At 49.1% G+C, this 25,997-nt stretch overlaps 2 protein-coding genes across 3 annotated transcripts in view; both read left to right on the top strand.

The window, feature by feature from the left end:
• The window catches only part of CBFA2T2 (CBFA2/RUNX1 partner transcriptional co-repressor 2), a 264,258-nt gene that overhangs the window by 105,607 nt on the left and 132,654 nt on the right, over nucleotides 1-25,997 (top strand). The gene's annotated exons all lie outside the window — the stretch shown is intronic.
• TOX2 (TOX high mobility group box family member 2) overlaps nucleotides 1-25,997 on the top strand; it is a 153,678-nt gene that overhangs the window by 119,329 nt on the left and 8,352 nt on the right. For both annotated transcript variants that reach the window (XM_079322014.1, XM_079322013.1), the window contains exons 4-7: nucleotides 5,816-6,055; nucleotides 11,685-11,912; nucleotides 22,466-22,546; nucleotides 24,543-24,947. In XM_079322014.1, coding sequence (XP_079178140.1) covers nucleotides 5,816-6,055; nucleotides 11,685-11,912; nucleotides 22,466-22,546; nucleotides 24,543-24,947 — 954 coding nt within the window. The remainder of the gene's footprint in view (nucleotides 1-5,815; nucleotides 6,056-11,684; nucleotides 11,913-22,465; nucleotides 22,547-24,542; nucleotides 24,948-25,997) is intronic.

Genomic DNA, 25,997 nt, shown 5'->3' with positions numbered 1-25,997 from the left:
GACACATCCAGGAGGGAAGGGAAACTCAGCTGGGATTGCCAGTGCACAGAGAAATCCTCTGCCATGTGATAAATGCCCCCCCACCTCTGCCAAAATAAATTACTTCCTTTTTAAATCCTTTCCAACTGTTCCCCTCGTGTTCGTAATAGGATGATCGGTGGAACCAAAGATGTGGCTGTTACTTTAAAGGATAAATTAGTTTGACTCTTAACTCAATAATTAAAACTGTTATGGCTATGAGCCTGCAGGGATAATGTACTATTATTATAGTCATTTGTTTCAATTAAATGCTTACTGATTTTACAATAGCAGCTGGGCACCTGTGTGAGATAGCTATTACTCTGAACAAGACATCTCAAATTCCAGCAGAAATTTGTCACTGCACTAAAGCATTTTACATAGACCATGAAAGTTTATTAGGAGCAGTTACAAATCGGGAAGAGGAGGGGTGGTAATTGGGGATATATTTTCTTATCAGCTCCTCTCTCTCCTGCTCTCTCTCTTTTTTAAGTAAATCATCTTTAAGTATTTCAGCTATGGTGATGCGTTTACACTGAAACTTCAATACAGAAAAAGCCTGCTGGGAAAACTTTGCTTCAAAGCTGTTCAGCAGATAATTCCTCTCCCTGGTTGATTGTGATTATAATGGCTTGTTCTTGGGAACAAACCCAAGGAGAGGGAAGCTGTGCTGTGGATGAGCCTGGTGGCTGCCCCTGGAGTAGCAGGGACACCTTCCACTATCCCAGGCTGCTCCCAGCTCTGTCCAGCCTGGCCCTGGGCACTCCAGGGATGCAGGGGCAGCCACAGCAGCTCTGGGCACCCTGTGCCGGTATTTAACACTCTCACCATAAAACATTTCTTCCATATATCTACTCTGCATCAACTCTTTTTTAGTCCCTTTGTCCTGTCAAACAGGCCCTGCTAAAAACCCTGTCCCATCTTCCTTATAAACTCCTTGAGGCACTGGAAGGGGCTCTCAGGTCTCCCTGGACCCTTCTCCAGCTGAACATCCCCAGCTTTCCCAGCCTGTCTCAGTGACTGATGTGCTGCAGCCTTTGGAGCATCTCCATGGTTTCTGGACTCTCTCCAGCAGCTCCACATCCTTTTGCTGTTGGGAACCACCAGGCTGGGGCAGCTCTGCAGGTGAGATCTCACCTGAGCAGGGCAGAGGGGCAGAATCCCCCTGTCCTGCTGCCCAGGCTGGGGGATCAGCCCAGGGCAGGGTTGGATTTCTGGGCTGCCTGTGCACATCCCCAGGTCATGTCCAGCCTCTCACCCACCAGCACCCCAAGGTCCTTCTCCCCATGGAAGCCTGGTGGTTCTCATGGGCTGTTCTGGCACATGGAGTGATGCCCTCAGTGGGGTTAAACCCAGCTGCCCATCCTGCTCATCTTGGCCATTGTCTTTTGCACATCCCACTTAAGCTAAGGGGGTGCAGTGCAGTGTTGTGTGGCAAACTCCAGCCTAACTTCTCCTTTTGCTGCTCCTTGGCATGGGTCCCAGCTGGGACTGCAGCCCAGCCAAGCAGGCAGCAAGGCTGGAGCACTTGGAGCATCACTGCTCCAAGGGCAGAGCTCAGCCCGGGGGAATAACACAGAACCTCTGAGTTTGTGCTGCTGCCACCAGAGCATGGGGGTTGTCCAAGACCAAGGAAGGTGAGAGGGGGAGGAGAAGGAGAAAAATCCCATGGAAGGCAAAGGCAGAAGATGGTTTTATGATGGGAGCTGCCTCAAGGCTGCAGCTGGGTTAGGATTTAGCAGGAGCCTGTTCCATGGCACAGCCATCCCTGCCAGACCCTGGGACCTGAGCCCCTCTCTGCTGGCTGCTGCTCTACCCCATACTGCTCAAAGAGCTGCTCTTTGCATTAGAATTTTGGGGGACACTTCAGTTGAAGCTGGGCTTGACATCTGAAACATGATCTGTGTCAGCAGAGCACCCCAGACCCCGACCAGGCTCTTCCTCATGGATTTGTCACTCCCTGAATTCCCCTTCTCCTCCAAAACAGGGAATGTGGACCATGTGCTCTTTGTCAGCCTGTTTTTCTCTCCTACTCTGGATTAGCTGGAGCATTTATGGGCTTGATATGCATATTCATTAAAAGAATTGAAATATTGTGGAAAAAAAGAAGCTGCCTTTGAGTTAGCACAGCCTTTGGGAATCTGCTAAGTAAGATGCACTTAATTACTTCAGCTATGACTACATAACATTGCACTCTGGGCTTCCTCTGAGATGCAAAACATCTTTTTAGCACAGGCTGCAAACCCATCCTGAGCCTTTTGCAGCACCTCATGGTGCTGAATTCCTGGGAAGGAGGGGACTCTGACCACAGCCCCTGCTCCTGGGGAAGGAGCTGATCACATTTGGAGGGTGGTTGTTTATCTTCACGTGTTTCCATCGGGTTCTGTGGGTCTGCTGAGTGCTTTGGGGTGGAGAAAGGCATGGACAGCCCCACTGAGCCAGGCTGGGACTGCATCCATCCCACAGGACCAGCCTGTTTTCTTTCACACGGGGAATGCTGCATTCATTATCTCCTCTCACTGTGGTTTGTCATGATCACAATTTCATTCATCATTTACTTGCCTAATTAGGCCATTTGCTGCAGGGAATCATCTCAAAATCCTGCTCCTGGGTGTCTCTCTTTCTTTGGATCTTTTTCGGAGGGGTATCACCTGCTTTGGTGCCCTGAAATAGCTCAGTGTCTGCAGGATTCTGCAGTGGGAAGCAGGAATAAGCTTTCCCTGGCTGGAGTGAGAGCCATCCTCACCCTTAATCCTATTTGTGTGTGCACACAAACAACTCACCTTCCTTTTCACTCCAAATATTTTACAGCTGGAAAACTCAAGTGGCTTTTCCACCTGTTCTGGGGACACCAGGAGCTGTCACCAGGAGTGATGGGGAGGTGGAAGCCTGGTGTGTTGCTTCCAAAATTGCCTTTAAAAAAACAAAACAGGGAAGTGGAGAGAAATGCAAATGTGTGGCAAATGGTGGGGGCAGTTCCTGCCTGTCCAGACTGGTCATTAGGCTGCATGTGAGGAGCTGTGCCTGCCCTGCAGAACCTCCTGGGCTGGGGAGAAGAGATGGAGACGTGGGACAGGGAGAGAAAAACCAACAGTATTCAACTAAAACCACTTTTTTATCATTTTGAGAGTTGCAGAATGCTTTGGGTTGGGAGGGACCTCTAGGTGCCATCCAGTGCCACCCCTGCCATGGCAGGGACACCTTCCACTGTCCCAGGCTGTTCCAAGCCCTGTCCAGCCTGGCCTTGGGCACTGCCAGGGATCCAGGGGCAGCCACAGCTGCTCTGGAAAATCTGTGCCAGTGTGCCACCACCTCCATTGTAAAAAACTTCTACCTTATACCTAACTTAAATCAACCTTCTTTTAGTTTAAAACCATTCTCCCTTGTCCTATCACCATAAAAAGTCTGTCCCCATCCTTCTTATGGGGTCCCTTTAATGATATCAAGAAATTGGGAGGAGGTATCTGGGCTCAGATATCCTTGGAGAAGAATGTCCCAGGAGAAATGCTGTGTCTGTGCTACTTAAAAGGGTTCTGTGATGGGGTTGTTATGAGCATGGGGCTTCTGGAGGGGTTCTCTGAGCCAGGCTCAGGCTCCTGGCTTTTTCTACAAATTTTCAGAGGCATTTACAGCATGTGGCCCATATCCATAATTGCACTCCTGGACTTGTTCTGCTCTGATGCATAAATAACATGCACTGTAAAGAAAAAAGTGTGTGATTACATATTTAATGGATAAACTGAGCCGTTGTGGTCCATTGGCCACATAATAAAAATTTCAAAAAAATGGTCTCAATACAGTATTTCCTCAGGAGACTACTGTGGCTGAAACGTGAGCAAGCTATTTTAAATTTTAGAATTTTTAAGCCACATCTCCTAGCCTTTCCCATTTCTCCAACACCCATCTTCTAAATTTTCCCTTCATTTAAATTTAAAATAAGGACAATAAATTATTCTTTTCCTTAGCAGCTGGCAGATCTTCTCCAGCATGAAAGGTCTGGATTACACTGACAAAACCCAAGACAAATGTACTTTTTTTTGGCTGGAGTTTGGGAATGGCTGGCTGTTCAGCAGATGGATGCTGTGTCCTCACTTTGCATGGTCCCTGTCACTGCCTGTCTCACCCAGACCATCCCCATGACTTCTGAAAATTCAGTTTAAATGTGAAAATTGCCTCTCTGGTGCCTCCTGTGCAGCCCAAGCCTAGTGTCCACCCCCATGGCTGCATCATCCTCTGTATCTTTATGACCAGGACAATTCAGAGCTCTGCAGTGACACACATAATAAGGTTTCAAGGGCACATCACAAGGTTCTAAGGGCACACAGAACTTGCCACAGTTAATCTCTATGCCCCTAACCAAAGGGGGCTTAACCACAGCTAAGCTCTGTGCCCCTGCTGCCTCCTTGACACCAGCAAAGCCAAGGGCAGCACCCCAGTGTGGCCCTTCAGTCACACTTGTGCTGTTGAAAGGCAGGAATATATTTAATTCCTGTGAGTTAAATCCCTTCACAATTAATACAAGGAAAGCTGTTTGCCTGACATTGCTTCTCTGCTGATGGAGAGTCTAAAGCAGAGCAGAGCATTCTGTGGTGTAAAGCTCTTGACTCTTGACCTGCAAGAATAAATCTGAGTTTGTCTTTGGATTTGTGTCCTCTGAAGCCTGTGGAGCCCTCACAGGTCTTCCCTGGGTTTCCTTCTGTGTGTGCTGCTGATGGAGCTGGCAAAGCTCCCCTGGTAACCAGGGATTGCACCTCAGTGGGCTGATCAGGAGCTCAAGTCTTTAAACTCGTGTTAGCATTAATCAGATTAATGTAAAAGGGAAAAAGTCTGCCAAATGTTTCAGATAGGGTTTGCCTCCCTCTCACTCCGTGGCTGGATGAGGCTGTGAGGAGCCCAGCTCTACTGGATCAGCAAGGATGGCTCCTGGGGGGAAATGGGGTTTCAGGGAAAATTATTCAAACTGGAAATGGGGTCTTGATGCAGAAAACAGCAGGGTTTGTCCTCATCTCATCTCATCTCATCTCATCTCATCTCATCTCATCTCATCTCATCTCATCTCATCTCATCTCATCTCATCTCCTGTTTGCTTCTCAGTGTAGAGGGGCTGGACCTTCTGGCATGAGTCCAGAGGAGGCCATGAAGATGCTCCAAAAGCTGGATCCCCTCTGCTCTGGATCCAGGCTGGGAGAGCTGGGGATGTTCACCTGCACAGGAGAAGGATCTGGGGAAATATCAGAGCCCCTTTCAGGGCCTAAAGGGGCTCAGGAGAGCTGGAGAGGGACTGGGAACAAGAGCCTGGAGTGGCAGGACAAGGGGGAATGGTTTTAAGCTATAGGAGAGTAGGTTTAGGTGGGATATTAGGAAGAAATTCTTGCTTGTGAGACTGTTGGGGTCCAGAGAAGCTGTGGCTGCCCCTGCATCCGTGGAAGTGTCCAAGGCCAGGTTGGATGAAGCTTGGAGCTGCTGCTTTCTCCATAAATTGCTGGTTTATGAACCTTTTTTTCAGACCTCCTGTAGGTGCCAGCCACCAGCAGTCCTGAGGCAGTCAGGGGCACTTTCTGAGCCTCACATACAAAGCTGATTTAGCACCTCTCTGTCAGGTTGTGGGCACAGAAATGGGCGCACAGTGCCCTTGCCTCGCTTGGCAGCGAGCTCAGGGAAGACTTGTAGAACAATTTAAATAATGAATCGGTCTTGAAGTGATTTGGTTGCATGGCCAATAAATGAATAAATAAATAAATGAATAGATAGGTAGATAAATGAGTTTAGTGGTGACCAGTGCTGTCCTCCTCCCCAGATCCAGGAGATGGTGCACTCGGACGCGGCGCCCTACGAGTCCAACCGCCAAGTGCCGCTGCTGAACCGGCCCGGCATGCTGGGCGGCCCCATGGGCGCCCTCAGCCAGTCCCAGCTCATCTCCCAGATGGGGATCCGGGCTGGGGTCACCCACGGCTCCCCCTCGCCCCCAGGAAGCAAGTCTGCCACCCCATCCCCCTCCAGCTCCACGCAGGAGGAGGAGACCGAGTCGCATTACAAGGTAGGTGCGGTCACGCCGGGTGCTTTGCAGGGGGGGATAAATTGTGCTCAATGAAACCACAGACTGGTAGGATGGATAAAAATTTGACAGGAAGGTCTCACTGATGTGTATGTTTAGCAGGAAAGGTCTTTGAATGTAGAATCTGAAGAAGGAATAGAAATGATAGCAAGTTTTGATATAGAAGATAAGAATTGCTGAGCCAGTCTTACTGGGTAACTTAAGTGTCCTGGTTTGGAGGGCAGGTGTCTGCCAATAAAGGCAGAAGCTTCTCTTTGAAATGGAGAATGTAAACCCCCTCCCTCCAAATTATTATAATTTTGAAATTAAGGGGCTCTCAGGCAAAGATATGGGAATAGGAATAACAGTTCTTTACTAGGAAAATTAAAATAGAAATACAGTTTACAAAGAACAATCCCAAACACTGCCAGAGTCAGAATCCAAGCTGACACCCGTCAGTCAGTCAGGGTGGTGGCAGCAGTCCCATTCAATGGTGGCTGCATCCTCCTGCAGTGGCAGATGTGGTTCAGCTGGAGCAGTGCTTCTGGAAAAGGTGCAGTTTTCCTCTGAAGCTCCAGGGATGATGTGGAAAGGTCTGGCTTTCCTCTGGAATCCAGTGGAAAGAAGGTTGTCTTGGTGTCCAAAATCTCAGTTTTTCTCTGGGTAGGAAAGGCTTGGCTCCTGCCCTGGCTGGAGCATCTCCCAGTGGGATGATGGAATTTTATCAGTCATGCTCTGGGACTGAATGGGCCAGCAGCAGATGATATCTCCTGGAGGGAGAATGGGCTGTGAAAAGATAAAGATGATTGTCCCAGCTGGTTTAAAGATGGCCCATTAGCAGATAATATGTGCCAGGAGATCAGGGGCACTGCCCCACCTGGTTTAACACATGGTGACAAAATACACATTTCTGGCCACATCCTATGTTGCAACCCAAGACACTAAGAAGGCAAAGGGTATCTTATATGTTAGTATGTGAGTTGGAAGGGGATTTTATGGCTCAGAGCAAAGATAAACCCACCTCAAACAGATTTTTTACCAAGCAAAAAGATTTCACAGGCAAGCAAGAATGTTGATGTTGCAAGTAGAAAGCAGGTCTCAGAATTTTCCACTGCAAGAAAACTGATAAACAATTTCTAGCATAAACTGTAATGTGCTAACTTTTAGTGATTGGAGAAGAGTAACATGAATATGGTAATGTTAGTAGTGATGAGAGGCTATAGATGATAGTAAAGGTATTGATTGGTTGTTATGTATTAAAAGTATATAATGCATTGTAACCAGTACTAGAGTGGCTTCAGACAAGCCTGTAGCTTTGGCTGACAGCTGTAGGCTGGGCTCTGTCATCCAGACCCCTGAATTGCTGTATCATCTGGATAAAATAAACAGCATTTTAAGAGCCATCTGGAGTCCCACATCCCTCGTTTCGGCTCTTACAACACACTTCTGGTCTTATTTTTTCATTTATAGTGGGAGATTTCCCAAGGATGAGGCAGTGTTCCCAGCCTAGGGTGAGGTCCAGCAGGGCAGGCTGGCACTCACACAGCAGGTTTGGAGATCAGAGCTGTTCTTCTGCCTCCACGTTTTAGCAGGTGCATCAGGCTACAGGATTTCCTGGGGTGATGATTGTGATGAGCAAAGCAGCTTCAGGGCTAAAAGTCTGCAAATGTTTGGAGCTAAATTAGATTTCTGGTGGTGGGTAGAGGAGACTGAAATAGGGAAGGAAAATAACTCATGGTGGGATTTAACTGAGCTCACTGGACATGGTTTGCCAAGGAAAGAAAACAGGAATTAAAAGTCTTCTGCCTTTCAGTTCACCAAGGTGGTGTTTTAAGTAGTCACAAATGTTCTCTACAGCCAGCACAACTACTGCTGAGTGTGGCACCAAAAAATCCAGGGAATTCCTGGGGGTTTGGGCACATCTTGGTTGTTTTCCCTCTCTCTCCAAATGCACCAGGAAAGCCAAACAACACGTGCTGTGTTCCAGGAATTGGTGGCTGTTATTTACTGAGGGCAAACTGCAGCAGTCACAGTGCCTCTGTGCCTGCAGGTGGATTGCTGGGCTCCCTGAGGACTTTGATTAAAGCCTTCCATGGAAAACCTTCTTTGGAAGGTGCTGACCCAAGGCACTTGTCCCACCCAAACAGATTGTTGTAACAGGGATTGAAAGTATAACCAGAGCAGGAAACAGTACATAGGTTGGAAAACAAGGAAAATGCTAGGACTGAGCAAAGACCTGTCCCTCTTCATGGAAATCTAGGAAAATGGATTCCCACCAATCCTGTAGTTTTTCATCCATTGTCAAGTTTCACTTCAGATTGGGGCATTTCAAAGCAAAGTGCTCATTTGGGTGAAAACACAGCTTCAGTGGATAAAACTGCAAAAAGAAGGGATACACAAGGTTAAAAACAAATGGAATTTTTCAGACTCTGTGGTTCCATATTCAGGAGACACTGTGGGAGGGGTTGTGCTGCTGGATCCCACAGTCTGCCATCTCCCAAAGCCTGTGTCACAAAGCTCCAGGCAAGGACCTGAGAGCTGAAGTCTTTCATGTCAGGAGAAAATGAGTTTCAGTTTAGTGATACTCCAGGTTCTGTCTCTCTGCCTCCACCAGCATCACCCCTGTCAGCCCCCCAGGAGCCCCTGAGGAGGACACAGCTTTGGGGTTGGATCCTTGTTTTCTTGAGCCAGTGGTGCCCTTGGGGTAGGAAGAGTTTGGAGATGTCCAGATGATGACACCTTGCAGGGATTAGAGTTTTTCCCAATCCTTGAGACAATCCCTCTCATTCTTCTGCCCTGTAAACCCCCCAAACAGGTGGGAGTGATGTGTTTGGTGGAAGAGATGCTGAGTGTGAGGAAAGCAGCAGACCCACACTGTGGCCTGCAGGTTTCTGTTTGCTTTCTCTATCTGCACAGCTGCTGCCTTCACTCATCAGTCACTTTTTCACATGACCATTAACAGCTTTTCTGCAACAAGTCATCAAAACAACATCTAACAAGCAGAAATTAATCTTGTGAGCATGAAGGTCACATGTTTAGGAAATGAGTCTGATGCCAGCAGGTCCTTCAGGTCCTCTGAGCCAGTGGGCTTATGAATTTCAGTTGTCCCTGAGCCTCACTGGTGTATTTACCTGGCTTCACTGGTGTATTTACCTGTTCATAGCTTGGGGGGAGAGTGCACATGAATGGGAGGGACAGGTGGGTACAGCCCAAATTCCAGCTGGATTAGTGGTCACTCCCCACAGTTATTAAAGTCAAGGTGTCCATGAGGTTTCAGCTCTTCCTGGGTTCAACATCTGAGAAAGCCCTGAGTTTCTGGGATCACATCATTGCCCCAGTCCACATCTGCCACCACCAGACCTGCTGCTGCCTCTGTGGGCAGCTCTAGTGCCAGTGGCTACCCTGGCCATGCTCTTCATCCCCTTCCCTGGTCCTCCCTAGTCCCTTTGACCATGGGGGTGACCCTTGGGGCTGCAGATGCTCTGGCACTGGTCACTGGGGGTTGGCTTTAGCCAGGAACGTGGTTTGGGTTGCTCAAGACTCTTCTGAGGTCCAAGCCCAGCTGTTGTCTCATTTCACGTGCATCACACATGGAAAACCCCATTAATACCAAATCCTGCTCTGCTCCCTGCTGTTGTTTTCCTCAGATCCCATGTGCTCTTTGGTGCTGCCTGAGCTGTAAATCCAGCTGGGGCCGTGCTGCTGCTGTTCCAGCTCCCTGGCTTGGTCAGTGGCTGTGTGGGAGCAGGTTCCCATGGCACTTCAATGAATCAAATGGGATCACAGTTAGTTAAAATACCATCACTTCTTAATGGGCTGAAGCCCTGTCATGCATTTTTTTTTCCTCCTAATAAGCTGCCCTTTCACCTCCAGGCCTCCCATTCAAGCCCAATTGGGCAATTTTAAATTAAATGCAATTCCTGTGGTCTCTGTGCTCATTCACTAATGGTCACTGTCTGTTTGACAAATGTCACTGCGCTGATACTGAAATTAATGACCAGTCAAGAGCTGCAGAGCAGAGAACAGCAATGGTGCTGCCCTTTCCCTCTCTGTGCCTGGCCTGTGCCAGCTGAAGGGAAGCCTCTTAAATGCTGGCACTGCCAAGCACATCCTCAACTTGACAAATCCATCAGGAGGGGCTGTTTGTCCCCAGCTCAGCTGGAGGCACAGTTTTCACAAGATCTTGGTGTTTAGAGCAGTGTCTTTCCCGGTAATTCAACAACCTGTGCAGCTGATGGTAGTGCTTGAGCTCAGTGCCTGCAGGTGGAGGGGCTGGGTCCTGTTTGCCCTCAAGGATGCAGAGATCCAGCCAGTGCTTTCATTCTCTGCCCTCTGTTGTATTTAGGTTTTCCTTCACTATAAAATAGTGGTGCTTCCCTATAGTTCAAGCTTTCACTTGCCATAGTTAATGTGTTGAAAGCTTTGATGGGATTCAAGTGTCTTCCAGGGGTCTTTTCCTTTGTACATCCTCCCATGGAGGCTTCTGCAGTCCCCTGTGTTCATAGAATCATAGAATATCATGAACTGGACCCCCAGGATCACACAGGGCAGCTGCTGTTCCTGCACAGACACCCCATAACCCCACCCTGAGCATCCCTGGCAGCGCTGTCCAAACACTCCTGGAGCTCTGGCAGCCTCAGGGTCATGTCCAGCACCCTCTGGGGAGCCTGGCCACTGCCAGCACCTCTGGAGAAGAACCTTTTCTTAACACACTGCCCAGGGCATCCCAAAGGAGACTGGTACAGCATCTTCTTTCCATGCTGCCTTCAGTGAAAGCATCCCTGTTTCCAGCCTTGCTGTTTCACTTCCCAGCCCAGTGGCAGCATCTTGCTGAACCCCACAAAGGCCAGTTCCTGCTCCCCTGAGTTCCAACACCCACTGGGCACAGTGTGGACACAGCCATTCCTGGACATCCAGCTGCACCCAGATCAGTTGCAAGAATGAACAGCAGGGACAAATAATTTTATTCATGTGATTAAAATTGTTCAATTCCTGGATGTTTGTCTGGTTTGGGGTATATATATGTTAGTAGGATGGACCAAATTTTGGATGGCCCTGGTGTGATGTTTAATGTGATGCTGGTGTTGCTTGGTCAGTGCTCACAGCCCTCCTGAAATGGGGAGGTGAGGGAGGTCAGGAGCAGCCTGCAAAGGGGCTTTACTGAGATGGAAATCAGAAACCATGTGGAAGCCAAGTTTGGAAAATCCATGGACTGCTAAAGCAATCTGGCTGGGAAGCCAGGCTTGGAGAGGTTCCAGAAGAGGATCTAGAAGTCAGTGAGCTGGGGAGGAGGATGGAGAAGGAAAGTACTGAGGACTAGAAAGCCCCAGATTTGGGAGCAGGGAGAAAGGGATGAACCCAAGCTATGAGCTGGTCTGAGGGGAGGCACCAAAGCAGGCTCAGGCACCCACCAGCAGTTTGTGCAATGATCCAGGAGGCTCCTGGGGGACAAAGAGACCCCCAGGGCTGCTGCCCCCCTCTCCATGCTGGGACATCTCCACTTCCCATTCCCTCTCTCACCTTGGGACATCTCCTCATTCCCTCTCTCACCTCCTTGGCTCAGTAGCTGTAGCAGGAGCTTGTATCAGACCACTCCCAGCTGACTGCTAAGGTTCATTTCTTGGTTTTGCAGGCTACTGGAGAGAAAAGACCCTCAACAGACCTGGGCAAAAAGCCCAAAAGCCAAAAGAAGAAGAAAAAGAAGGACCCAAATGAGCCCCAGAAGCCTGTGTCAGCCTATGCCCTGTTTTTCAGAGACACACAAGCAGCCATCAAGGGGCAAAACCCCAATGCCACCTTTGGGGACGTGTCAAAAATCGTGGCATCAATGTGGGACAGTCTGGGAGAAGAACAAAAGCAGGTGAGTTACTGAGTTATTTATTTTTGTATTTCAGCTGTTGAAATGTGTATTTCCACGGTGCAGGGCATCTCCCCAGGCATGGCCAGGAGCTTCCACAGGCTGAAGTGCAGGAACAGAGGCTGTTTTTAGGAGCAGTGCTGTACAAAATTGCTGTTGTTGAGAAGGGAAGAGCAAATTTTTATGACAACTAATTATTCTTGATAAGCTCCTACTCTGCACAGCCATCAGTGGCCTTTCCCTGCCGTGGAGTTTTACAGCTTGAGATGGGAGATGGGTTTGTATTTGCTTATTTACTTACAAGGAGTGACAGCCAACCAGTGAAACACTATTAACTCCCTGTACTGCTGGCTTCAAATCCAGCATTCAGGCTTTAAAAGCTTCAGAAGGAGATGTCTGAAGTGGTCTCACAGAAGAAACCTTGCTGCCCCAAAGCTGTCAGCCACTTTCTGTCTGCTTCACACGGAGAATTCCAGGTTCTGCTTTCCCTCTTTGCTTGCTGCTGAGTCAGTTACAAAAGCCTGTAATTGCTCGTTGCCTGTTGAGAGAGCCCCAGGGAACACTTGCTGGAGCAAGGATGGCTTTTTATCAGGCAGAGTGAGATCTGACACCGTGTGTGATGTGTCCTGGACCCAAACAGGCTTTAGCTGGGAGCACTCCTGGAGCCTGGCCACTGCTCCAGCTGGGTGTCCATGGCCAGCACTGGAAGCAGCTTCATCAGGGGAGAGAGCAGGAGGGGAGAAAAGTCATTTAACTGGAAGTTATATGGGAAATAACCTCGATTTGCACCCCACACCGAGTCAGGAGTAAGAGCAGAGGATCTTCAGGGATGAAAGCCCTTTTGCTGTTCCCTTTTCTCCTCTTTGGGTAGATCACTGTAGGACCATGCAGGCAGAAATTCCTCATCTGAAGAGGGGAGGAAGGACAGGAGGGTAACCCCAACCCTGGGATAATGCAGGATAGAGGCTGGGTTTGTGCTGTTGCTTCAGGATGTGGGAGGCTCAGGAATGTGGAAAAGCTTAATGTCACCTCTTTGTCCTGCTTGCATCCCCCCAGCATCTCAGTCTGCCCCTCCTTTTCTCCACCAGGCTGCAAATGTTGCCCCAGTTTGGGCAGTGTGGCTCAGGTTGGGAGCACTGCTGCTGTGACCCTGACTCAGCACAGTGCAAACACTCAGCTCTTCATTACCAGCAGGGATTAACCCAGCCCCTTTATCTGCCCTGTAACTCTCCCTCCTCCTTGAACCAGCCCCTCTATCTGCCCTGTAACTCTCCCTCCTCTTTAACCCAGCCCCTCTATCTGCCCTGTAACTCTCCCTCCTCTTTAACCCAGCCCCTCTATCTGCCCTGTAACTCTCCCTCCTCTTTAACCCAGCCCCTCTATCTGCCCTGTAACTCTCCCTCCTCTTTGAACCAGCCCCTCTATCTGCCCTGTAACTCTCCCTCCTCTTTGAACCAGCCCCTCTATCTGCCCTGTAACTCTCCCTCCTCTTTAACCCAGCCCCTCTATCTGCCCTGTAACTCTCCCTCCTCCCTCCCTCCTGAGCTCCTGCAGCCTCCCCACTCTTCACTCACGCTTTCTAAGTGGCTCCATTTCTCCCTCTGTAATTGATTTAATTAAGTCATTTGTTCCTTGTCTGAATGCTTAAATATTAACTTCCTGGCTTTGTCTCCAGCTGGATAATTCTCTCCCACAACAGTTACCAGCCTGCCCAGAACTCTGGCTGGAGGGACACAATTTCTCTTTGGCTCTGGGACCCTGTGGCTGGTTTGTGTGATGTGGCACGTTTCACTCTGGAAGTGTCTGGCTGGAGGAGAGTTTATTTAGCCCCTGTTTGCTTTCCTCTGCCAACATCCCTGGTGAAGCTTTTTTTAGATTCATGAGGCAATGCCATGGAAAGGGGAAAAGGAAAAGAAAAATTTTAAATGCCTTCAATATGTGAAAACAAGTGCCTGGGCTGTCCTGTAGGTGTTTCCTGCCCAGGATGTGGTGCACACATTCCCTGTGAAGCCAAGCAGGCATTCCAGGTGTTCTCCTGGCACATCTGGAGAGGGGATGGTGTCTGAGCAGCACAGCCAAAATCAGTGGCCAAAATCCTGCTGCAACCTGGGAGTCCAGCTGGCCACGTGGCTGCAGCAGGCTGTGGGTCAGCAGGATTGTGCTCTGGCAGGGGGTGGAAAAGCTGGAGAAGGGAAGTGTTTCATCAGGAACACTGCTTTTAGCTTTGTTCACAACAGTTCATGTCCTCACTGCAGAAGGCAGTGCAGAGGACAGCCTGGAGAAAAGCCAGCTCAGAGCTGGCACAACAGGCAAGCAAGAGTCACATCTGGGTATTTGGACACAATTACAACCAAGGTTTTAGTCAGAGAGCAGTTGCCCTCTTCCTGGCTTGAGGAAGGGTGGATTTGAGGATCTGCTCTGGAGCTGATCCCACACTTGGATCCCCAGAGCTGCAGACCCCAGCCCCACCACGTTACTGAGCAGCTCTTCACATCACTGCAGTTTCTGCTTCAGAGAAGGTTTGCCAACTTTATCCTGTGCCTTCCAGTGCAGGTCCTGAGGGTGTTTTGGTCCCCACCCTGTGGAAAAGCAGCAGGCAGGGAGCAGCCAGGGAGGGGCTCCAGGGAAGCTCCAGAGCATTTCATGATTCCCCCACATGTGAGCAGCCCCTGGCACGTTCCTGCTGTGCCTGCCCCGTGTCCATCCCTCCCTGCCAGCTCCTTCCTGCACACAGGGGTGCACACAGATGTGGTGGACCCTGTGCCAGGGCCAAAGGGCTGAGGGAAGCCCAGTGCTGGTGGCTTGTAGCCATGCCAGCCAGTGCCTGGGGTCCTGTGCCCCCTCCAGAGCCCCACAGACACCTCCTGGAGCATTTCTGTTGGCAACAGTGATGTGCCAGCCCTTTACCAGGTATCCCTGGCCAGCACACAGAGGGTTAATCCTCTGCCATTTGTGCTGCTAATGATTATATGCACTGTAATATCAAAGCTGGAGCTATTTATTTGCCATTGAGCAGGTGCTGCTGCTCCCACAAAGCAAATTTGCTTTCTCCTCCTGATGAAACAAGGAAAATAAAGGTTGCTCACGTCCCATTTCAGATATGCTTTTTTTTTTCCCTGTGCACCAGCTGAAAGACAAACACAGAGGGAACCAGAATGCATATTATGCAAGAAACCATATAATCTAGCAGCATCTTTGATTTGGCTGCTGCTGTCACAGACATGCATTTCACAGAGAGGCTTTTTTCTCCCCCCTTTCTTTTGTTCTTACTGGTTTATCATTTGTGGCTTTGTCATTTTGTTCCTTCTTCCTCTTCTCTTCTCAGCCTCTTCACAATGAATCTTCATTTTCCCTCTGACACACTTGTATCTAAATTTCCTTATTTCCTGCCTTTTTTATTTATATCTGTTGCCTGGTGATTTGATCATGCTGTGGAATACAGGATTAGCAATCTCCGTGTCCTTGGGTACTGCTCAAGGACACCTGTTCACCAAAGCACCATTTTCTTCCCCATTTTAACCCCTTCCAGTGTGGCTGTAGAGTAGGAATAAATAGCAATACCTTGACTATCCCCAGCACTGCCTTAGCAGGACGTTGTAATCTTCATTCTTCAACAGCTGGCCCTTCCTAAGGAGCTTACACAGGAATCTAAAGAATGTGACTAAAAAAAAAAATAATACATCCTCTTTGAACTTTGCAAATAGTTTAGCAGCTGTTCCTGTAGAGATAACTTCGACTTTGCTTCAGAGTGAAATGCTAATTCAGCCATTAGCATCCACTGGGGTACCTGGCAGAGGAATCCCCCTGCAGCTCCAGGTCCCAGCTCCAGAATCCTGTGCCTCGGTGGGAGTTTTTGCCATTAGCAGATCTCAAGCAGTGCTCCCCAGCAAGGTTTCAAAGGGCTACCTGATTTGACAGAAATTAGAAGAATTTCAGCCTTAGATTGGAGTGAGCTCTGCTAATTCCCAAGGAGGATTTTCCCCTGGCACAGGCAGCCTGGTCCCAGTCTGTGCCACCCACTGCCCCTGCTGCTTCCACAGGGCCACCATGGGCAGGGCTGCTGGAGAGCAGGTGACAGCAGCCCCGGTGCCTGTCCTCCCACAGGGGGATTCATTTCCTGGGGTGATGAGGCTGGACACTCTCCTGAGAAGTGGTGGGATCCACTCTGCCAATTTCTGTCCTTTCCTCTGTGTGCACCTCCCTGTCCCCTGCAGTATTTTGGTGAAGAGGAGGTTGGGTTGGAGCCAAGCAAGGATGGAGACCACTGAGCTCAATGCCAAGGTGGCAGTTGCAGAAGTCTTTGGAGCCAGCTTCTTTTTGTCAGCAAATCCAGCCACAAGAGCTAGGCTGGTGTTTCCACCATGGACCCTGGAAATGGGGAGCAGAGGAGCCAAGGAGCTCCTGAGCAATCTGCTGGGTAAACCCTTGCCATCTGAAATGAGCAAAGATTGGGCAAAACCAGCATTTTCAGTTGAGCTTTTGACTCTGGGGACACAGAGGTCCCCAGAGATTAGTTCTTGCTCATGCTTCACCAGGACCAGTTCAGTAATGCTGAGTGACTCCTTGGCCAAATACAAATGGGATTTTCCTACACAAATGCACAGCCTAGAGAGCAACACAGCTCCAGGGATAAAGTCACACTCCAGGGGTAAATTACCCAGCAGAATTGCCTGCTCAGCAGAAAGCAATAGATCACCCATTTAATCAGATCCATCTGCTTCTTCAACCTGATCCACCAGCTGCTGACAGGACAATGCAGGTGTCCCTGGTGGCACAGAGGCATCGTGGGCCAGCTGTAAAGTTGTTTTATGGAAGAGATCCCACAGAACAGCCATGCTACAAACTGCCCAATTCCAGCTTTGTACCAGGCTGTCAGCACTGCAGCCACAACAGGATGCACTTCCCTCCTGCAGCCCCAGAACCCTGGCAGGGAGGGCTGGAAGGGCCAAGCCTTGTTGCCCTGGCCTGGAAGGAGGTTTCAGCATCTTCTGGGCATCAAGAAAAGCCATGCACCAGAGAGGGATCAAAGCACCAATCCCAAAAAAGGCTTCAGGAAAGGTCTGGTGGAGGGCAGGGTAATGATGGGGAGAATATGAAGGGTAAATTGCTCTTGACAGCAGCTCCATGTGTGGTACCTTTCTACTTGGAGAGCAAGATCATAGGTTTGGACAGGAATGATGTGTGGTTTTCATTGGAGGTTAGGGTTTGGATTTGTGACCCTCCTGTTCTCTTTGGAATCTTCAGTGGATTGTCCTGGGAATAGGTTTGGGGCCTCACATGGAGGGAGGGATGACTTCCAGCCCATGAAGTCGAGGCAGTGGAGAGCAAAATCTCTCAGGATGCTTTAACCACTGGCAATTCCTGCTTCATTACAAGCTCTTCCATTCTTTCTCCAAAGGAATTGCTTCACCTGTCTCCACCTGGATGAAGCAGGAACTCTCCTGAAACCACACAAATAGTCCCCACAGCCAGGGTCTTCCCTGCAGGCATCCTCAGGGGTGTTGACCTCAAGACTTACAATCCACACCACAGTTTTACTCTGAAAGTGTAGCTTGGGTTAGTTGGTTTTAATGGTGGGAGGGACAGAATAAATCTTGCCCAGGAAGGGAGTACAGAGAGGGAAAGGAGGAGGAAAAGGAGGAGCTGGGAAGGAGCAAGGATAATGTGTCCATGTTTCCTATTTGCCTTTCCAGTGGCTGTGGTAAGGATGTGTGGAGAGAAGGGTGAATGTGGTGGGGAGGATGTGCTTTGAGTCATCTTGTGCATAAGCCATAAGTTATGGTGATCTCAAGACATATCTTGCAGGAAAGTGTATCATAGTTACAAGAAAAACCCTGCAGATTTACAAGCAGAATAAAAACCAAATTTACACATTTGGAAGAAGAAAAAAAAAAAAACAGTCATGGAATCATAAAAAGGAGGTAAAGGAAGGACTTAAGAGGTCAACCAGACCATAGTGATGCCTGAAGTCAGGATCATCTCTACTTAAGCCATTCCTGATGGATGTGTTCCTAATCTGTTCTTAAACCCTCGTGGTGCAGATTACACATCTCCCCAGGCAATGTCCTCCCGTGCTTAATTATCCTTCCTGCTCCCAAGGCCTCCCTGTGCTTACCAAACATTTCCCTTGGTGCAATTTAAGCCTATTTTGCCTCTTTTCCTACATGCAGAGGATCACTCCCATGCCTCCTTTGCTACATTGTGGTGGCTCCTCTTGGTCTTTCCTCCTGGAGACCTTTCCCGAACTTCCCATCTCTCCTCTCCTGATGTTTTAGGGTTTTGAAGCAAAATACCCCAAACTCCATCTGGGATTGCAGCAGAGTGTCCTGGTTTGGAGGACAGGTGTCTGCCAATAAAGGCAGGAGCCTCTCTTTGAAATGGAGAATGTAAACCCCTCCCTCCAAATTATTATTGTAATTTTGAAATTAAGGGGCTCTCAGGCAAAGATAGGAGAATTAGGAATAACAATTCTTTACTAGGAAAATTAAAATAGAAATGCAGTATTACAAAGAACAATCCCAAAACACTGCCAGAGTCAGAATCCAAGCTGACACCTGTCAGTCAGTCAGGGTGGTGGCAGCAGTCCCATTCAATGGTGGCTGCATCCTCCTGCAGTGGCAGATGTGGTTCAGCTGGAGCAGTGCTCCTGGAGAAGGTGCAGTTTTCCTTTGAAGGTCCAGGGATGATATGGAAAGGTCTGGCTTTCCTCTGGAATCCAGTGGAAAGAAGGTACCTTGGTGTCCAAAATCTCAGTTTTTCTCTGGGTAGGAAAGGCTTGGCTCCTCCCCTGGCTGGAGCATCTCCCAGTGGGATGATGGAATTTTATCAGTCATGCACTGGGACTCAATGGGCCAGCAGCAGATGATATCTCCTGGAGGGAGGATGGGCTGTGGAAAGATAAAGATGATTGCCCCAGCTGGTTTAAAGATGGCCCATTAGCAGATAATATGTGCCAGGAGATCAGGGGCACTGCCCCACCCGGCTGCAGCAGATGGGGACAGATACACATTGCTGGGCACACCAACCAACACACAGAGACATTCCCACCTGGGGTCGGTGCACCCCTTGATTTTTTGGGGGTGAGTTGGAGCTGTTCCCCTCGTTGCCAGGCTGGGAGCAGCACTCCAGCTGGAGCAGGGGGCTGGGATGCAGAGGTTACAGGAGCAGCTCTGGCTGTGGCTCGGTGCCTGCGCGACTCGGAGCCGCTCGTGGGCGGCAGCGGGGTTGGCGGTAATTGTCTTCTCTAATTAACTTGTTATCAAACAAGAACATTTCATTATGGTACAATTACTGGCTGCTTTGCTGAGACACAGAGGTGTCAGGATTACGATCCCAACATATGCTTCTTACAGCTCTGATTTTTTTGTTTTCATAATCACTAACCATTTTTACTTCCTTACCCCCCCCCAACCCACCCACTCACTTAATGACTAATGAATCCTCCTGCTAATGAATAAGGAAAATAAATCAGTGGGCATGGCAGGTTAGGAAGAAAAACATGCAAAATGTTTTGAGGATCCTTAAATCTGATAAATTACTTCAAAATTAAAATCCCTGGGAGGAAATGGGATTTAATTAGAAAGTAACATGGTTTTGTCAATGTTTAAATTAAAATTTTAAAGGTTATAAATGCTGCACTAGAGCTGCCTTTACACAGAGGATTTGTGAGGAGCTTTGTTGAGATCCCACGTCAGCATGGTGATTCCCAGGGGACAGGCAGCTCAGTGTCCTTGATGAAGAAGCCCTGTGTGGGTGCAGGGCAGGACTGCAAAATCCCCAGCAGGAGACCCTCAGGGATGGCTCTTTACAATGAGGGTGGTGGCACAGGGTGCCCAGAGCAGCTGTGGCTGCCCCTGGATCCCTGGAAGTGTCCAAGGCCAGGTTGGACAGGGCTGGGGACAGCCTGGGACAGTGGAAGGTGTCCTTGCCCATGGCAGGGGTGGATCAGAATGCTCCCTTCAACCCAAACCATTCTGGGATTCTATGATTAAAAAACCCAAAGTGGAATTCTATGATCAAAATCCAGATAATCCACCAGGAATCTTCCAGAACTTCCAGTTCACTAGAGAACCATCAGAGAGCACAATCCTCAAGCTCATCCCATCCATCACCCTTCTGGTCAGGCTCCAGCCAGGGCTGGCCCAGGGAGGACAGAGGTTCCTGCCTGAGCAATCCCCTCTCCTTTCAGCAGAATGAGCCCTTGGCTGCCCCTCCCCAGTCCTGCTGCCCCAGAGCCCACCCAGCAGCACATCTCAATACCAGGGGATCCACGTGCTCTGAAAGAGACAAGAACAGATGAAGAGTGGCATAAAGAAAAGGGTTTAGCAGGAAAAGCGAGTGCTGGAGGCTGAAGATTGGCACAGACTTTATTGGTTATTTATTTATTTGCATTTAGGTTTACCTGTCCTCTCACTGTCCAGAAATTGCATGTTTTTCTCCAGGCAAGGCTTGCTAATAATTAAATTTGTTTCTGCATAGCTCTGAATACTTTGTTTTCCCATCATCCTGGGAAAAAAAAAAAAAAAAAAAAAAAAAAAAAAAAAAAAAAAAAAAAAAAAAAAGTAAAACCACTGTTGTATTTTGCTGTTATAGAAGAAAGATAATTAAATATGTTCTCTAAGGATCAGCATCCAGCTGTGGCCACTCTTAAACATTGGCCTGAGATACAGGAATTCCTATTTCATTGCTGTGAGGGCATCAGGTACCACATTTTAGAGCATCCACGAGGTCTGCTGCTGAACACAATAAATTCTGTGGTGCTGTGATGAGCACAAGCCTGCTCCAGTGGAAGCTGTCCCTGCCCATGGCAGGAGGATGGAACTGGATGAGCTTTAAGGTCCCTTCCAACCCAAACCACTCTTTGATTCTGTAATAAAAGATGTGGAGATTGTAGGGAAAGGTAATAGCTTTTATTAAGGGAACTGATACAGTTTGAAGAAATAGTTACTTTTCACAGGCAAACTCTTCTTCAGGCTGACATTTTGAAAAGTAATTTTGTTCTGAATGGAGCAAATATAATATTTCCTGAATACCATAAAGCCAAAGACAAATGTAGGGAAATGCTCCATTTCAGAAAATTGCCATCTGAGACCTCCAGTGTGTCGAGTCAAAACGTTTCATTACAGGACTGGCTGTGATTTAGCAATGAAAATAAAGCTTTCAATCCATTTTTAATAGAATTTATCTGTACTGATTTTAAACTCACACTCAGTTCAACTGCTGGAAGGTTACTCTCCCTTCAGAGGTCAGCACTGGGAGGGAGTCTGCCACCATGGAAATTTGCAGACCTAAATCATAGAATTGTGGAATTGTTTTGGTTGGAAATGACCTTTAGGAGCATCCTGTCCAGCTGTCAGCCCAGCACTGCCATGGCCACCATGTCCCCAAGTGCCACATCTGTAGGTCCTTTAAACTCCTCCAGGAATGGTGACTCCACCACTTCCCTGGGCAACCTGTTCCAGGGCTGGGCAGCCCTTTCCATAAAGAAATTTTTCCCAATATCCATCCTAAATCATCCTCAGCAGAGAATCTGCCCAGGAGGCTTCAATGTTTCAATTGCTGAAAGCTGTTGTTTGTTTTAAAGATGAATTAAATCCATGCAAATCTGTTCTAATTGAAATCAACTTTCAGTGCATCACTTGAGGAAGGCTTTGGGTTTCCAGTGGAGAAGAGGGTTGGGGGGTGTTTTTCCTGGGAGTTTCTGCCTTCATCCTGAATTTTTTATTACATTTTAAAATACTCCCTCACTCAGTTTAATGTGTGTAACCCTGCAGGGACTCACTGCTGGGGACAGGCTGGATCACATCATTATTTATTGAAGGTCTTCTCCTCCAATGTGCAGGACCAGAATCCAGGCAGGAAGGGGACCAGCACTGACATGATCAAGAGGCATCTCTCATTATGGGGAAAGATGGAAAAATAGACCATCATTCACTCTTCCAAATCTTATTTTTGTTAGGGAACCAAACTCTTCTGGTATTTGCTGTTTCCCTGCAAGCTCCAGCTCACCAAGTCATCAGATGAGGCAAAAATACTTTTATGAGATCAGAAAGCAGCTCCCAGTCCAGACTCTGGTGCAGAGCTGGAGTTTTGAGCTCTAAAGGATTAATATTGGGAAATCCAAGAAAACAAACAGATAGTTTAGGAATTCTGACTGTCCCACATGTTTTTAAGCTGGTCATCATCACAGAATCCTAGAATGGATTGAGTTGGAAGGGTCTTTAAAGATTTGAGGATTTGGGCTTTTGTCTTGCTCTTCCAAGAGACTGGATCACTATTTGTTTCCTGTTGGGAAGGGATTTCACTGTGTTCATCTTATAGAATCAGACTGTGTCTCTTACCACTCTGACCAGAGATGCCTCCAAAAATCCCAGCATGGTCCATGAAGCCATGGAGCTTCATTTTCTTGGTTTGACATAAACTCCTCTGCGCGCAGAATTGTGTTTTCCATGCACACAGCCCCATTGAAGGGGGTTCCACTGAGCAGGTGGGGTGAGCCAAGCCCAGCAGCCCCCTGTTCCCTCTATTAATGATTCTCCATTCCTTGGTCCTTTCAGGCATACAAGAGGAAAACAGAAGCTGCCAAGAAGGAGTACCTGAAAGCCCTGGCTGCCTACAGGGCCAGCCTCGTCTCCAAGGTACAGCCATGCTCATGGGTGGGTTAAACTCACAGGAGCCTCCAGGGAGGAGCAGGTTTATCAGAAATGTTGTGTAACTGTGATATCAGAACTGACACCAGCATTAGCACCTCCCCAAGGGGCTGAAAGAGGGGCTCTGCAGCATGGTTAGGGCAGCACCCTGCAGTGAGACCCCACTTTGGATGGGTTCAGCAGCAGGACAGGTTTCACCAGGGTCCCTGTGTGGGGTGGAGGGGTCTCTGCTGCCTGTCCCCACTGTTTCTCACCTGGTTTTGGGGTGTGAGTAGAGCAAGAGGGCCAGGAGGACAAGATGACACCAGGGGCTGTCCCAGGGGAAGGTGACACCCAGTGCTGGGCTCACTGGTACCAGCATCCTGCTGCACCCTGCTCTGTGCTCTTGGGCTGTCCCCCCTGCTCAGGACCCCAGGTGTTGCTTCTCCTCTGTGTGCTCAAACTAGACCAGATTTTTAGAGAGTTTTTAGGGAGTTTTACGGAGTAAGAGCCATGACTGTGGGTTGATGAGATGTGAGCCCATGAGTGCTTATCACACTGCAGCCAGGCCAAAACCAGAGAGCCATTCCAGTGCCCAACAGTGACATTTCAGGGCATTTCAGACTCAGAGAGGCTGTAAGACCACACTGGGGAGCAATGATGGGCCCATCCTGGATGTGGATGCCCATCCCAAGGGACTGCACAGCTTGCCCTGTTCCACACCTCCAGAGAGGGGACACAGGCATTGTCTGGGAATCTGGTGGCTCCTGTGGAGCTCAAAATCTTCCTGGCTCAGGGATTATGCTGCCCTTAGGTATGGAGTTATCCCCCTTCAAAGCTTCTCCTTGGTACTGCACCACATCCTCAGAGCTGATCATCACATTCAGCTGCCTTGGGAAGTACTGTGATCTCCCAAATCACCTGTGTTCTGCAGGATCCTTGTGGTGATGGGAAGCTAGAAAGGCTCAGAGCCCCTCTGCAGACTGCTAGCTGCCAACTTCTCAACAGAACAGCAGCAAGGGCAGAAAAAGGGGATGGGAAGGACTTGTTGAGGCTTTAAAACTCTTGTTGGCTCCTCTGGAAACCTCTGAGGGTCTTGTCTTGAACGTGCCTCTCAGCAGTGTGGGGTAGGAGTCGTGGAGCACATGTAGGCATGTGCTCTATGGCTTTATTTTTCCCCAGTTTTTCTTCTGCAAAACTTTGTTTTGCGCAAAGCAGCACAGTGTGGTCCTGGCTGCTGGGTGAGAAAGGATCAGGACTATCATCACAGGGCTCATCACAGGACAAAACCCTGACTGTCCAACCAAGGAAATTTCCCCTTGTCCTTCTCTCCTTGCTGCCAAAATGATGCCATGATTGTCCCGTGCATTAGAGACCCAGCAGGCAGCAGGGGAGCACAGGATGGGGAAAGCAGAGGGTTGTGGATCCATTTGTACTGGAAACAGGAGGTATTTGTCACCCACTCAGAGCAGTGAGCTGGGTATCTCAGATGGAAGGGTTAGGGTTAGGGTTAGGGTTAGGGTTAGGGATGGATATCTTGGGATGGATATCTCAGGTTGGATGTCTCAGGATGGATGTCTTGGGATGGATATCTTAGGATGGAGATCTTGGGATGGATATCTTGGGATGGATGTTTTGGGATGGATATCTCGGGTTGGAGGGTTGGATGTCTCAGGATGGGTATCTCGGGTTGGATGTCTCAGGATGGATGTCTTGGGATGGATATGTTAGGATGGAGATCTTGGGATGGATATCTTGGGATGGATGTTTTGGGATGGATATCTTGGGATGGATATCTCGGGTTGGAGGGTTGGATGTCTCAGGATGGGTATCTCAGGATGGATGTCTCAGGATGGATGTCTCAGGAGGGATATCTTGGGTTGGGTGTCTTGGGATGGATATTTCAGGTCGGATGTCTCGTGTGGGATATCTTGGGTTGGATGTCTCGGGATGGATATCCATATTTACTCTTGTCCTTCCTCACCACCTCTCTGTTTCCCCACAGAGCTCTGCCGACCAGGGGGAGACGAAAAGCGCCCAGAGCACCCCCCCTTCCAAGATGATCCCCCCCAAGCAGCCCATGTACCCCATGCCTCCGCAGGCTTCCTCTCCCTACCCCGGCCTGGGCTCCTTCCTGTCCCCGTCGGAGCTGCAGAGCTACCGTGGCCACCCGCACGGGCTGTCCCGGACCCTGCCCTCCAAGCCCCTGCTGCCCAGCCTCAGTGCCTCCCCCCCTCCCTCCTTCCAGATCAGCCCCCCTCTCCACCAGCAGCTCTCCTTGCACCACCCGCAGAGCTCTCTGCTCAGCCAGCCCCTCAGCATGCAGCAGGTCCCCCAGCAGCCCCTCCTGTCCCCCCCCATGGCACTACAGGTACAGCCCCCCATCAACGCCTCCCCTCCCGGACAGCAGGTGCGTGCAGGGCTCCTGGGGCTGGGGTGCTTGATGGTGTCTTCCCAAAGAAGGGAGCACCTCACCAGGAGGGGCTGAGGGAGGTGGGGAAGGGGCTCAGCCTGGAGAAAAGAAGGCTCAGGAGGGACCTTGTGGCTCTGCACAGCTCTCTGACAGGAGGGGACAGCCACAGGGGTCAGGCTCTGGGAACAGGGACAGCACAAGAAATGGCCTCAGGTTGGCCAAAGCCTGCTTAAATTGAAAATAAGGAAAATGTCTTTGTTGAAATGATTATCAGGCAGTGGAACAGCTGTGCAGAGAAGTGGTGGAGTCACCATTCCTGGAAGCATTTAAAAAATGTGTAAATGTGGCACTTGGGGACAGGGTTTAGTGAGCTTGGCAGTGCTGGGTCAGTGGCTGCACTCCATGGTCTTGGAGGTCTTCTCCAACCTAAATGATCCTGACTTCTCCAGCACAGGGATTGGGCTTTAGCTCTGCACTGTGAAAGTGGCTTTTGTAATTCATAGCATCTTAGGGGATCCTCACAATCACTCACTGGGGTAGGAGCTGTTGCTGAGGGCAGCATTTTGTGAAACTTCATTGCACATAGTTTGTGAATAAAATACAAAAATAAAAAATACCTCCCCTTATTGCCCTAATTTGGGTATTTTGGGAAAAGTCATGTTCTTTTCCAGGTAAATGTCATGATTCTGATTTATATACATTGCCTAATGGATATTAAGCACCCCCAAAATATGGGGGAAATGGTTCAGCTTTCAGATAAAGCAGCCCTGCTGAATTGCCAGTGGTGGGGACAGTGTTGCTGGTGTGGCTGTCCCTTGTTCCTGAACACAGGGGTGGGGATCTCAGGACTGCACAGGAGCTGAGCTGCACTGGACACTGGCTTTGCTGGCCAGACTACAAAAAACCCAAAGGCTTTTGGGGCTGTGTGCCCTCCACAGCTATTCCCACCCACGAGGAGGGAGGTCCTGACAAAAGGAGCAGGGAGAAGGGATGTCAGGTGTGTTGCTGTATTCACACCATGGTCTGGGCTTGGACCCCCCTCTGTCC

This window comes from Erithacus rubecula, assembly GCF_903797595.1.
Source record: "Erithacus rubecula genome assembly, chromosome: 18".
NCBI lineage: Eukaryota > Metazoa > Chordata > Aves > Passeriformes > Muscicapidae > Erithacus > Erithacus rubecula.
Note: the sequence above shows the minus strand (reverse complement) of the source record. Positions and strands in the feature narration are given on the sequence as shown.